This window comes from Callithrix jacchus, chromosome 14, assembly GCF_049354715.1.
Source record: "Callithrix jacchus isolate 240 chromosome 14, calJac240_pri, whole genome shotgun sequence".
Taxonomy (NCBI): domain Eukaryota; kingdom Metazoa; phylum Chordata; class Mammalia; order Primates; family Cebidae; genus Callithrix; species Callithrix jacchus.
Window position 1 is genome coordinate 39,770,918 of NC_133515.1, and position 14,313 is coordinate 39,785,230.

General features: G+C 40.5%; 1 protein-coding gene and 1 pseudogene across 51 annotated transcripts in view; both read left to right on the forward strand.

Annotated features, from left to right (window-relative positions):
* DYSF (dysferlin) overlaps window positions 1-14,313 on the forward strand; it is a 236,648-nt gene that overhangs the window by 197,481 nt on the left and 24,854 nt on the right. For all 50 annotated transcript variants that reach the window (XR_013526458.1, XR_013526459.1, XR_013526461.1 and 47 more), the window contains 3 exons: window positions 6,616-6,744; window positions 10,356-10,511; window positions 12,004-12,095. Coding sequence is in view for 44 of the 50 variants with exons in the window: in XM_035272224.2 (XP_035128115.1) it covers window positions 6,616-6,744; window positions 10,356-10,511; window positions 12,004-12,095 (377 nt within the window). In the remaining 6 variants the exon portion in view is untranslated. The remainder of the gene's footprint in view (window positions 1-6,615; window positions 6,745-10,355; window positions 10,512-12,003; window positions 12,096-14,313) is intronic.
* On the forward strand, window positions 8,449-9,468 carry LOC118147271 (small integral membrane protein 30 pseudogene; annotated as a pseudogene). Its single transcript, XR_013526464.1, has one exon. The product of XR_013526464.1 is annotated as a small integral membrane protein 30 pseudogene (transcript).

A 14,313-nucleotide genomic window follows, 5' to 3' on the forward strand; every position in this document is an offset into this window, starting at 1 on the left:
AGTTAACTGGAGAAACCACACAGAGGGCCGGGTGTGGTGGCTCACACTTGTGATCCTAGCACTTTGGAATTACACCCAGCAAATGGATCATGAGGTCAAGAGGTTGAGACCATCCTGGCCAACATGGTGAAACTCTTGTCTATATTAAAAAAATACAAAAATTAGCTGGGTGTGGTGGCATGTACCTGTAGTCCCAGCTACTCGGGAGGCTGAGGCAGAAGAATCACTTAAACCCGGAAGACAGAGGTTGCAGTGACCCAAGATCGCACCACTGCACTCCAGCCTGGTGACAGAGTGAGATTCTGTCTCAAAAAAAAAAAAAAAAAGAAACCACAACACAAGGACTGAATGTAGTTCAAGGCTGTAGTGAGCTATGATTGCACCATTGCACTCTAGCCTGGATAATAGAGCAAGACTTTGTCTCCAAAAAAAAAAAGACTGACTGTGGTCATATTTTACCCTAGTACCAAAATGAAAACAAATGGAAGGGTTAAGGTAATAGGTAAGAATGTAAATTTCATGTATACTGAAAATGTAAAAATGATAAAACTGACAAAAATTAGGTGGAGAAAGACAAAAGAGTATGGAATATACAGTAAGGACACTGATTGCCATATGATAAAATAAATACAGTGGACAGATATTATTTGAAATTGGCAAGTCACATAATAGGCATAGAAGCAGGTTGCAAGCAAAAGGTATAAAGGTAAATGTTAAAGAAGATACTGTTGTCTAAAACTGGGTAATAGGGAGAAAGAGGGAGATAAAATTGAATTATTTTATTATTGCTACAGTAGGGACCTTATAAATAGTATGCCTAAAGACATAAAGGGCTAAGTATTATCAGAATATATGAATGTATAATGATACTAGAACAGAAGCTGAGGTCATCCCAGCTGTCAGAAGAACTGCACATATGCACCCCAGCCCTCCTCTCCACATACAGAAAATGGACCATGCAGTCAAGATTAAAAAAAAAGAATCTATGAAATGGGGAAATGAGATATAAATACATTACATGATATATAATTATAAAATAAATGTAAAAACAAGTCTAAACATATCTGTCACGTCAATACATGTTGCAGCAGTCATTTATTAATTAAAACATTTAAATCAGGTTTCAAAGCAAAATCTAACTCTCAAATAAAAAGATATATAAAGGTTGAAAACAAGATTAGGAAAATGTATACCAGGCCAATGCAAATGAAATGACAGCAGAAGTTGTAACCTTCATATTAGATGAGAGAGTACTCAGTTTCTTAAATGAGACAGAGGATGACACTTTGTAATGCTAAATGGTACAATTCCAAGATAAGACAGTTATGAGAATATATGCTAAATAATATAACATCAATACTTACAAAAAACAACTTACAGGAGATATAAGAAGCAATAGAAACACACTGGTTGGTAGGGGGAGATTTAATTCCCTTCTCTCAGTTCATGTCAGATCAAGGAGACAAAAATATTAGAGGAGGCCTGGCGTGGTGGCTCACGTCTGTAATCCCAGCACTCTGGGAGGCCAGCGTGTGCGGATCACTTGAGGTCAGGAGGCTGAGACCAGCCTGGTCAACATAGTGAAACCCCATCTCTACTAAAAATACAAAAATTAGCCAGACGTGGTGGTGCAAGCCTGTAATCCCAGTTACTCAGGAGGCTGAGACAGGAGAATCGCTTGAACCTGGGAGGTGGAGGTTTTAGTGAACCAAGATAGCATCACTGCACTCCAGCATGGGCGACAGGGCAAGACTCTGTTTCAAAAAAAGAAAAAAAAAAAAAAAGTCAGACGTTATAGAAGGCTTGGCATGATTAGTAACCTGATTTAACCCAGTAGCCTGAAAATAAAGGCTACAACTGTGGCACTTTTACTAAAATTGACCATGTAGCAAGCCATGAAGAAAACTTTAATAAATTTTTAGACAACATTTTCTGATTGTAATGCGATAAAATTAGAAATTTGTAACAAGATCAAAAGCCCAAAAGTCCTCTTCTTCCTGGAAAATGAAAGAATAAAAGACTCTATTTTAACAGTTCTTGGGTGAAGGAAAAATACTGACAGAAATCACAGAGCATCTAGGAAACAACAAAACACTACATATTAGAGCTTAATGGTTATAGTTAAAGTAGCATTCGGAGGAAATTTGTGGTCTTAAGAAATTACATTAATTACAAAAGAATGAAAACTAATTATCTCACTCTGGGATCAAATAATAAAGGTAAACCTGTAATTACAGAATGCCACAAGAATGAAAATGAAAACGTTATATATCAAAACAAACGAGGCAATGCCTAGACAGCAGTGAGCAGAGAAATTTTCATATAAGTAAATATTTTCATTATCTGGAAAAAGGGAGTGAAGTAAATAAAGCTTCAATTCAAGAAGTAGTAAGAATAATGATAATGAAAAGCCCTTCAAACATCGGGACAAAAAAGAAAAAGAAAAAAGAAAAAGGAAAAAAAAAGCACAAAAAATTGGAAAAAAAATTATAGAGTTGAACTGAAAACTCAAATAATTGGCACTTTGATTGGAATGAACTAGTAAAATAGATAACTCTCCAGTACATCTACTTTAGAGAAACAGGGAAAACCAAGCCAAAATCCGTAAGGAAAATAGGGACGTAACAGTAGAGATAACTGGGAGTTAGGACATTTTAGAAAAATTCTAAGTATATTTCTATGTTAATAGATTTGAAAATCTCCTTAAAATGAGATAATGTGAAGGAAAAGAGAAATACCAGAACTGTCTCAAAAACCAGCAAAAACTATGAAAGAAACAGGAAAATTATCGAAGAATGACCTTCAAAGAGAGAGCTGGAGCCAGGGAATTATGAAGTGAATTTCCTAAATTTTCAAATAATAAATAATTCCTCTGCTATATATGCTGTTTTACAGCAGAGAAAATATTAAAATGTAGAAAACTTTGATTTTTATAGAGCTAGAATTACCACCAAAATCTGATAAAGTTCAGCCATATGTATAAACATCATTTATGACATGAATATATATGAAAAATCTTAGAGAAATAATAGCAAATAAAATTTAACCAATAATAAAACAATGTCATGAAAACCAAATTGGCTTTATTTCAGGAATATAAAAAGTTCAAACATTAGGAAATCATGAACAGTAGTCTTCATATCAATAGGTAACATTAGCAAAGATTATTTCGGTTGGTGCTGAAAAGCATTCAATAAAGTTCAATATCTATCGATGATTTATAAGATCAAGTAACATATTGGAAATAGGAGTTTCCTTGATGTTAAAAGGAGCATCTTTGAAGCCAACGACCAACATCCAGCTTTATTACTTCAGAAGATTTCTTTACTGTGAAAATTGAACCTGTATTTCTCAAGAATGTTGCTAAGTGTGTTTGTCTGGTGCGAAAGTCCATGGCTTACTGATTGAAGATTACTGAAATGCTCTATGACTTAATATAGGTTAGGTACTGAGTGAAACACTAGGGCAGTCCTTTTGACAGAGACAAGACTCACCATGATCACGTAATGTTATCACTAACATTGTTCTGAATTTTCTAATCATTACAATGTCAACAAAAAGAAATAGTTCGTTCATTTTAGGAAGGAGAAGACAAAATTATCCCTGTGTCTGACTGACTTGCTTACCACCTGAAGAGGACCGATTGAAAAATTAGACCATCAGGAGAACCCCTTAAGATGGTAGCAACTATTTGGAAAATCTATCGCAAGAAAATTTACATTCATAATACCAACAAAAAAAGCTTCATGAGGAATAAACTCAACAGTAAACACCTAGGCTCTGTGTGAAGATGCCTATAAATAATAAAAGTCTGCGGGAAGCTGAGGATCAGATCATGTTCCTGTATTAAAATGTTAATACTACAGAGATACCAATTCCCCTGTTCAAAATTGGTTTTAAGTTTAATGCAAGCCTAACAAAAATTCCAAAGAAACATTTGTTTAGAATGGAACTTCATGTTTTAAAATTTCATCTGGAAGAACATCAGGTAATGAAACAGGTTATGAAGCCACAGTGATTAAAACATGGTATCAGTGAAAAACACACAGATCAACAGAGCAGAGCAGAGCAGAGATCACAAACAGAAGGATGCGTGAGCATTTGACGTCTTACACAAGTCATGGGAAAGGGAGAAGAAGTTTAAACAAATATGATGCTTAGATAATTACCTAATTATTAGGCAAAAAATAAATTCTTGCCTCACACTGTGTACCAAATTGAATTGAGTGTTGAATAATCTTGCTATGAAGACATTGTAAGTATAATTTGAAAGGCAAATGCTATAAACAAAAAGATCTTTAGATGAGACGTTCTAGAAATTTCTAGTATGGCTAAAATAATCGTAAATATAAACAAAAATAAGATATCCAAACATGACCATACATATAACATAAACATACCATAAATAAAAATATCATAAATATAAACATAACTGAAAGACACAGATTGGGACAAATATTTGATAGACTAAAGGTTAATATCCTTTATAGACCAAGAAGTCTCTCAAATCACCACAGAACAGAAAACAGACACAAATAGATGGAAAATGTACAAGTGACAAGGATGAGCAGAAGAAATTCAAATGGCTGATAAACCCATGCAAGTTTCTCTATTGTTTTTATTATCTCTATTAAATAAATGCAATTAAAAATTCAGCATACCATCTTCCATCTATCAAATTAATAAAGTTAAAGAAGGGTGAGAATGTACAGTGATGGTGAAAGACTGGGAGTGTGGGCACTGTGGATACACTAGTACACTGTGGATAGTATGTGCATCTGTACAGTTTTCCAGAGAGCAATTTGACTGTGCACACCAAAGATCTTAAAATGCGCATACTTCTTGACCAGGAATTCTTTTTCTAGGAGCTTATCATAAAAATAAATTTAAACAAGTACATAGAATACTTGGAGTTTTTAAAACTCCTATACCCTATAAGTGGTTTAAAAAAATAATGGTGGCTGGGTCTGGTGGCTCATGTCGATAATCTCTATACTTTGGGAGGCTGAGGTGGGAGGATTGCTTGAGGCCAGGAGTTGGAGACCAGCCTAGGAAACATAGTGAGACCCCATCTTTACAGAAGGTAAAATTTAAAAAAACAAAATTGAAAAACCGAAAAACTAAATGTTCATTATATCTTGTGATACATTTATAAAATTTAATATCATGTTGTCAGTAGGAAGAGTATTATGGAAGTATATTTTTTGATCTTTTAAAGATTTTCATGGGACATCATTAGATTAAAAAACAAGTTACAGGCCACGCACAGTGGCTCACACCTGTAATCCCAGCACTTCGGAAGGATAAAGTGTAAGGATTGTTTGAGTCCAGGAGTTTGAAACCAACCTGGCAATATGGCCAGAACTTGTCTCTACAAAAAAAAAAAAAGAACAATTACCTCGGTGTGGTGACACACCTGTAGTTCCAGCTACAGGAGGCTAAGGTAGGAGGATCATTTGAGCCCAGGAGGTCAAGGCTGCAGTGAGCCATGATTCCATGATTGCGCCACTGCACTCCAGCCTGGGTGACAGAGTGAGACTTTTCCCCTCACTTGCCCCCTCCGCCTACAAAACAAGCTACAACACAAGTTTGTATCTTGTGAGTTCATAATTTTGGTTAAAAAATTATATATATAAAGAAGATATATAAAGGACATATACCAAATGCTTTCAAATAATTAGTTATTTTTGAGAATCAAAGAATTTGAGACATATTAAATTTTAAAAATATTTGCTTATATTTTTCTAAATTTTAAATAACAAGTCTGTATCACATAATTAAGTATTTATTAGAAAGGATAGAACTTGAGCTTCAAGGAAGAGACAGAATTTGAGCTGGGCTTAAATGAGAAATAGTATTTAGAAAGATGATTTCAGATGTGAGCGATTTAACATGTATATTAACCTGTTACTGTTTATTAGGTACATTTTATCAGCATAATAAAAGAAACCTTGCTGTTTTATTAAAGCCTAAGCAATTCTAAAATACTGCTTTAACAGATAATAATCATTATTATTTGAGAAGAGACAGGTACATCAATTGAGTTAACACATTTAAAGTGATGCTCAGAAGACATGCTTAGCTTGGTATTTGATACCATTGTCATTGGATATCCTGTACGTGAACGTTTTTGCTTGAAATGCTGACCCATTAATTTTCCAGACATTTGTCACAGTCTTCAAATAAAATGTCAGTCCACTCTTTTGTTCATTCATAATCTTTTTATTTTAAAAAAGTACTGCCCATGTCTCTGATGACTCTCAGGTACTTAGAATATTTGATTAACCAGAAAACCCTATTCCCTAATGGAGCTGAACAAATATCGTCCCTTTTGCTCCCTTCCCCTGGACTTTTCTTTCTATCTCCTCCTCTGTTCATCCCTGGCTCCCTCTGTGACCTCTCTACCTCTCCAACCCTGTACTTTTCTTTGCCTTCATTCCTTTATTTTATTTTTTTGGTCATTTTCCCTCCTTTTCTTCTTCTCTCTTCCTTCCCTCTTTCTGTTCACTCTCATACTGTTGCGTTTCCCCTCCTTCTCTTGTTTTCTCTTCCTTTGTTGTTGCTCTACTTTCTTTCTTTCTCTTGTCCCCTCCTCTAATCCCCAATGCATGGCAGGTCTATGACACACAACTGGAGAAAGTGGAGGCCTTTGAGGGCCTGTCTGACTTTTGTAACACCTTCAAGCTGTACCGGGGCAAGACGCAGGAGGAGACAGAAGATCCATCTGTCATTGGCGAATTTAAGGTAATCCTTGAGGACATGTCCCTAACCCAGGTGGGCCTAAGGCTATGGTGTTAGAGCAATAAGTAAAGGGGAGGGGTCGTAACCACAGTGGTGACCCTGTGCTGATGTTGGTAACTCTGTGGGTATCAGAGATGGTGATGGTGATGCCACCAACACAGAATCTGACTGTGGTGCTGGGATGGTGTTGGGCTTGGTGGTCTTGGTGGTGGTGACTCTGGTAGAGATGAGAGTGATAGTCATGATGGTGATTGTGTTGGTGACAATTACATTAGTTTGGTTTTAGTCTGTTTTCATGCTGCTGATAAAGACACACCCAAGAATAGGAAGAAAGAGATTTAATTGAACTTACAGTTCCACATGGCTTGCAAGGCCTCAGAATCATGGCGGGAGGTGAAAGGCAGTTCTTACATGTCAGCAGCAAGAGAAAATGAGGAAGAAGTAAAAGCAGAATTCCTTGATAAACCCATCAGATCTCTTGAGACTTATTTACCATCACAAGAATAGCACAGGCAAATGGCCTCCATGATTTAATTACCTCCTCCTGGGTTCCTCCCACAACACATGGGAATTCTGGGAGAAACAATTCAAGTTGAGATTTGGATGGGGACATAGCCAAACCATGTCATTCCAACCCCTGACCCCTCTAAATCTCATATTCTCACATTTTAAAACTGATTATGCCTTCCCAATAGTCCCCTAAAGTCTTTACTCATTTCAACATTAACCCAAAAGTCCACATTCCAAAGTCTCATTTGAGACAAGGCAAGTCCCTTCCATCTACGAGCCTGTAAAATCAAAAGCAAGCTAGTTACTTTCTAGATACAATGGGAGTGCAGGTTGGGTAAATGCATCTGTTCTAAATGGGAGAAATTAGCCACAATGAAAAGGTTATAGGGCCCATACAAGTCTGAAATTCAGTGGGGAGTCAAATTTTAAAGCTCCAAAATGATCTCCTTTGACTCCAGGCCTCACATCCAGGTCATGCTGATACAAAAGGTGGGTCCCCATGGTATTGGGCAGCTCTTTTTATGTGGATTTGCAGGGTACAATCTCGCTTCTGGCTGCTTTCATGGGCTGGCATTGAGTGTCTATGGCTTTTCCAGGTGCACAGTACAAGCTGTCAGTGGATCTACCATTTTAGGTTCTGGAGGATGGTGGCCTCCTTCTTACAGCTCCAGTAGGCAGTGCTCCAGATGTGGGGTTCAGAACCCCCAGATTTCCCTTCTGTACTGCCCTAGCAGAGGTTTTCCAGAGGGTCCTGCCTCTGCAGCAAACTTTTGCCTAGGCCTCCAGGCATTTTCATACATCTTCTGAAATCTAGGTGGAGGTTCCCAAACCTCAGTTCTTGACTTCAATGCACCCACAGGCTCAACGCCACCTGAATGTTGCCAAGGCTTGGGGATTCCACCTTCTGAAGCAACAGCCCAAGCTATACATTGTCCCCTTTCAGCTACAGTGGGAGCAGCTGGGACACAGGGCACCAAGTCCCTAGGCTGCACACAGCATGGGGACCCTGGGCCAGGCCCACAAAACCACTTTTTCCTCCTGGGCCTCTGGGCCTGTGATGGGAGGGGCTGCCATGAAGATCTCTGACCTGGCCTGGAGACATTTTCCCCATGGTCTTGGGGATTAACATTAGGCTCTTTGCTACTTATGGAAATTTCTGTAGCCGGCTTGAATTTCTTCTCAAAAAATGGGTTTTTTGATTCCTGTAATGGCTGCTTCCTGGAAGGTAGTGTCACGTGGAACCTCTTAATCTCAGCATCCAGGGCTCTAGGAAGGGAAAATTTCAAGTCAGATAGAATTCTATATGTGCCATTTCTTTGGAACCTTCAGCCTTCAAGATTCCAACATCATGACTTCAGTTTCAACACAGTTGTCCTTAGTCCTTATGCCACTGCTTTTGGTGCTGCCTGTTGTCAAAGCAGCAGAAGCTGGTGATGCAGTTGCCCTCTTGTTAGGTGTGGTTCTCAGCATTACAGGCATTTGTGCCTGCTTGGGGGTATATGTACAAAAAAGAAATGGACAGATGTGACTTTGAAAGGCCTACCGAATCAGACCTCACCCTTTTCAACCTTTGTGCTATAGAGGCTAAATCTGAGCTTTGGTGTCTGAACATTTCCAAGAATCAGTAAATTAGGGAGTTTTACATTTTTTATTGTTTCCATGAAATGGGAACAAACATACATATATAAATTGTAAAAAAAAATGTTTTCTTTGCAACAAATAATGCACAGAAAAATGCAACCTATAATTTGTATTGCTAGTTGGAAAGCAGGTCAAAGAAGTAAGATGGCTGAAATTTACATAAGTAATATTTCATAGTTTTAGAATTCTCAAAGCACATGACATAGGAAGAAGGAAGTTCTTGCCCAGAATCTTAGAAAATCACCGCTGTTCAATTATAATCACTGCCTCCTGAATCGTTGAGGAGTCTTTCTCCATCTTTTTATTAGATTTTTGTTTTGTTGTCTTTCAAGTTAATATTGTATTTAGACATCAGAGAGTCAGCCAAAAAGGGAAACTTTTATCTCTGGGGAAAAAATGTTTAGAAAAATGTATTCAGTATATCTAACACTGAAATGCAGAAAAAAATTAATGTTAAAAAACTATAAACGTTGACATGGAAAAGAGATTTATTGTTAAGAAAAAACTTTATATTAACTGAGTAACATCCTTTTGATGAGAAGAGCTATGTTAAATATAAACCCATTATGTTGTTAAAAAAAATGGGTTTTTCTTTTCTGCTGCATCATCAAGCTGCAAATTCTCTGAACTTTTGTGCTCTGTTTCTTTTTTAAAACAGAATACTTTTAACAGCACCCAAGTCAACCTTTGAATGCTTTGCTGCTTAGAAATTTCTTCCACCAGATACCCTAAGTCACCTCTCTCAAGTTCAAAGTTCCACAAATTTCTAGGGTAGGGGCAAAATGCCACCAGTCTATTTGTTAAAATATAACAAAAGTCACCTTTGCTCCAGTTCCCAACAAGTTCCCCATCTCCATCTGAGACCACCTCAGTCTGGATTTTATTGTACATATTGCATTTTGGGCAAATCCATTCGACAAGTCTCCAGGAAGTTCCATAGTTTCCCATATTTTCTTGTCTTCTTCTGATTCCTCCAAACTGTTCCAACCTCTGCTTGTAACCCAGTTCCAAAGTCACTTTCACATTTTTGAATATCTTTTCAGAAACACCCTGCTCCTGGTACCAATTTATTGTATTAGTCTGTTTTCACATTGGTGATAAAGATATACCCAAGACTGGGAACAAAAAAAGGTTTAATTGAACTTACAGTTACACATGGCTGGGGAGGCCTCAGAATCCTCAGAATGGTGGGAGGTGAAAGGCAGTTGTTACATAGTGGTGGCAAGAGAAAATGAGGAAGACGCAAAAGCAGAAACCTCTAATAAACCCATCAGATCTCATGAGACTTACTTATTATCACAAGACTGGCACAGCCCCCATGATTCAATTATCTGCTCCTGGGTTTCTCCCACAACACATGGGAATTCTGGGAGATACAATTCAATTAGAGATTTGGGTGGGGACAAAGCTAAACATATCAACAATGATGATAAAAATGAAAGTTAACCCTTTCTTCTTTACAGGGCCTCTTCAGAATTTATCCCCTCCCAGAAGACCCAGCCATCCCCATGCCCCCAAGACAGTTCCACCAGCTGGCTGCCCAGGGACCACAGGAGTGCTTGGTCCGTATCTACATTGTCCGAGCATTTGGCCTGCAGCCCAAGGACCCCAATGGGAAGGTAACTTTCCTAGAGCCCTTACCTCCCCCAGAGTAGCAGGCTCAGGTACAGGTGGCCTGCAGAACCTGGGCACAAACTCTGCCTCAGGGAGTTCATAGTAGGTTAGGAAACAGACACACAAAGCTGAGAGGTGCCTGGATGGAGTTCTGTTAAGGACAAAGTACTCTAGAAGGTCAGGAAAGGTCAACATCAGTACAGGAGTTTGGGAAGATGGGGAAGGCTTTCTGGAAGGAATAGGACTCTTAGGATAGATGAGATTTTGACAGACTGGGAGGGAGAAGAAAATAGTGTTTTAAGAGGGGTCAAGAGCATAGGCAAAGATTTGAAAGAAAATTGCTTAATATATGTCTAGAACAAGAATAAGGCATAAAGATAAGTAAGGCTGAAGGTGTAGGTTAGGACTCTCAATGGTGAGTGGGGAGGAGTGATGGGGGAGAAGAGCAGGGTTAGTAACTGCCATGCCTAGTCCTGGTGGAGCCCCAGGCAATAGGGAATGCTGGTAATGCTCATCCTGTCTTTATTTAAAATTTTGATATTTTGTTCATTATGGACTATTGACATTGATTTTAATTTTTAAAATATTGCATTTAAATACGGTTTATCTTGATCACTATTTTGGCCCTTCGTTACATTTTGTGCCCAACGCAAATGCCTAAGCTGTTTGCCTCTAGTCATTGCCTGAGATGGAGAGGGGAGATTTGAAGGAGGGAAGGAGTCTGGCATTATGGGGAGATGCAGGGGTGGGAGACAAAAGAAATGTTGGGAGGAGAAAGAAAGAGGAAAGAAGAGAGGCAAGGATGAGGCTCATGCATGTTTACAGGCATGAGGCTGGGTCCCCTCTTGTCTCATTAGGCAGGTTTAGGCCTAGTGTGTGTCCTTCAGGTGGTGGGTAGAAGTCTGGTGTCCCATCCTTGTAGCCCCACCTTTCCAGGGGCAGAACAGAGCAGTCCTTAGCCTGGGCACCACTGATAGCCTCCAAAATGTGGTCATGGCCAGCAGGTTGGTTTATACGCTTAAAGCCTTCTCAATGCCAGACTAACCTTGGGCACTCTGCAGCCCTAGCTGCTGGGCCACTGCTGAGGGGTGCTGGTGTTTGCAGGAAGCATGGCAGGGGGTGACCTTCTGGGCTAGCCTAGGCTGCCATAGGCTGACTGCCCCTCTCCTTTTCCATATGCTTAAGCAGAGGTCTCAGAGAGGAACCCAGCCTGTGTGTTTCCGGTATGGGCCTGGCCTCCCCCAATTGAGAAGTAGACTGGGAGTGTGAAGGGCTTAGGCACCCATTCCCACTGCTGGAGCCAAGGCCAGAAGCCCATGTCAGGGGCCAAGTGGAGTGGTGTGGTATGTAGGATGGGCTCTGTCCTGGCAGGACACAGCCCGCATCTCAGCTTCCTGAGGGCTGCTCCCTCATACCATCCAGAGGCAAGGCACTCACAAAGCCTGAAAGACATGTTGGGAAAGTGATTTCACAGAAGCATTTTATCTCCTCCTCCAGTGTGATCCTTACATCAAGATCTCCATGGGGAAGAAATCAGTGAGTGACCAGGATAACTACATCCCCTGCACGCTGGAGCCTGTATTTGGAAAGTAAATTGGGGCATCTTGGGTCTTGGGGTGGAGGACCCAGACAGGATGACCTACAGTCTAGTGGGGGAGTTGTGGCTGGCACTGTGAAGTCTCTACCTCCTGGAGCAAAACTATATTCCTTAAATCTTGCATGTCTATGGTGGCATAGCTTCGGCTAGCTCTTCTTTAGCTGCTAAAGACTTGATTCCAGCAGAAGCTCCTAGTTAAACACTAAACAATTACCCCTAAGATCAGAAATCTACGTGGCTTGAGCCCAGGAGTTTGACACCAGTCTGGGCAACATAGCAAGGCTCCATCTCAACAAAAAATAAAAAAACTTAGCCAGGCATGATAGTGCATGCCTGTGGTCTGAGCTACTTGGGAGGCTGAAGTGGAGATGTAACCTCAATTCCCTTGAGCCTAGGAGTTTGAGGTTACAGTGATCTGAGATAACACTACTGCACTCCAGCCTGGGTGACAGAGCAAGACCCTGTCTCAAGAAAAGAAAAAAAAAAAGGAAAAGAAATCTATGTGAAAGCTCAGAAGATGCACTTGCTAATTCTTCTTTTTTTTAAGATAAACTTTTACTTTGGAATAATTTTAGATTTACTCAACAGTTACAGGGATGGTGCAGAATTTCCATATACCCTTTACTCAATTTCCCCCACTGATAACATCTTACCTAACCATGGGACATTTGTCAAAATGAAGAAATCGTCTTTGGTGCATTATGATTAACCAAACTCTAGATGTTATTTCTTTTTAGGATTTCGTCCGTTTTCCCACTAATGTCCTTTTACTCATGTCTCGGTGTATGACAATCTGGTATACGTATCACATTTAGTAATGAATTCTCTGTAAGTCCCTCATGTGTCTGTAGCAAGAGCTAGAGGAAGGATGTAGACCCAAGATAGTAAAATGATTCCTGAAATCTAAGGACAAGGAAAGGAAGAATCAAGGCCCATTGCATGGAGGTAGTTCCTAGGCATCCTGAGTTGCTCTTTGGATGTGAGCTTGTTTAGGCCAGAGAGGGGAGGATGCAGAGGTAGGGTGGTGGCTCTTTCTCTGGCACCTGCAGAAGACGCCTGCTGTTCTGATGTCATCAAGTCACATACTGCATTTATAAACTGGAATCTGTTGAGTTAGTTGTGGTCACTCACCCTGCAGTGAGGACCCAATCTCCTTGGGGAAATGCAGCTTTTGAAGGTGAACCAGCCCTGGCCAGTGATGAGCCATGACCAAGCGGGGCTTGGAGGGAAGTGCTAGGTGGGAGAGAGGAACTCTGTATAGTGAGCTCCAGGTACTGGCGCAGGGCTTCAGGCTAGTGGTGATGGGGCAGTGGGCAGGGCCTCTTCCACAGTGGGTGGGGGTGTGTCAGGGCTCAGGGGAGATAGAGGAGCCAGTGTAGGAATACACCCATCCCATGCCTGTTTCCTCATCTCCCCCTAGTCCTGGCTGAGCTGGTCTGCCTGGTGCTTCAAGCCTCCCTCAGATCACAACAGAAACCCTTTTATTCTGTAACCCGTGTGTCAGACAAACATAATGTGTGAGGTGGAATCAAAGCACAGCTTTGTTTTTGTCAGCATGTATTTCGTGGTGTTACCTTCTCTCCCCTGCAGAAACTGATAGGCAGGTGACTTTTCTGCTCACGTTGAGCTCAGCCACTTTATCTCACAAACCCACAATCTCAGGCCATAACCCATCATCCATTTGTATGGAATCCTGAGCTCCCTGAGGCTCTAGGGGAGTGTGTCCCCTTTTTGGGTGCAGCTGTGTGTGTATATAGGTGTGTGTCTGTGCATGTCTGTGTATCTGTGTATATGTGTGTGTATGCATGTGTATGTGTGTCTGTGTTCATGTGTGTGTAGGTGTGTTTGTGTCTATGTGTGTACGTGTGTATGTTCATATGTGTATGCATGACTGTGTCCATGTATGTGTGGGGGGGTGTGTGTGTATGTGTAGGGAAGGAGAGGCCCTGCCTTCCTCCATTCCTGGGTCTAGTGTTTCTCCCTTCCTGCTCTGGCTGACCTCTGAGCTTCTAACTCCTGTGGAATCAGGGCTAGAGAGAGGGCCCTGTCCCAGGTGCTCACCACCCCTGTCATCCAGGCACTCTCTGGACGGCAGATGTTGAAAGCTGACTTATTTTCCTGTGGGTGCTTTCCAGAGATTCCTCAGAGAGCCCCCCATGAGCCCTCCCACTGCACCTCCTGGGATATGGCAGATGCTGCATCCCTTTAGC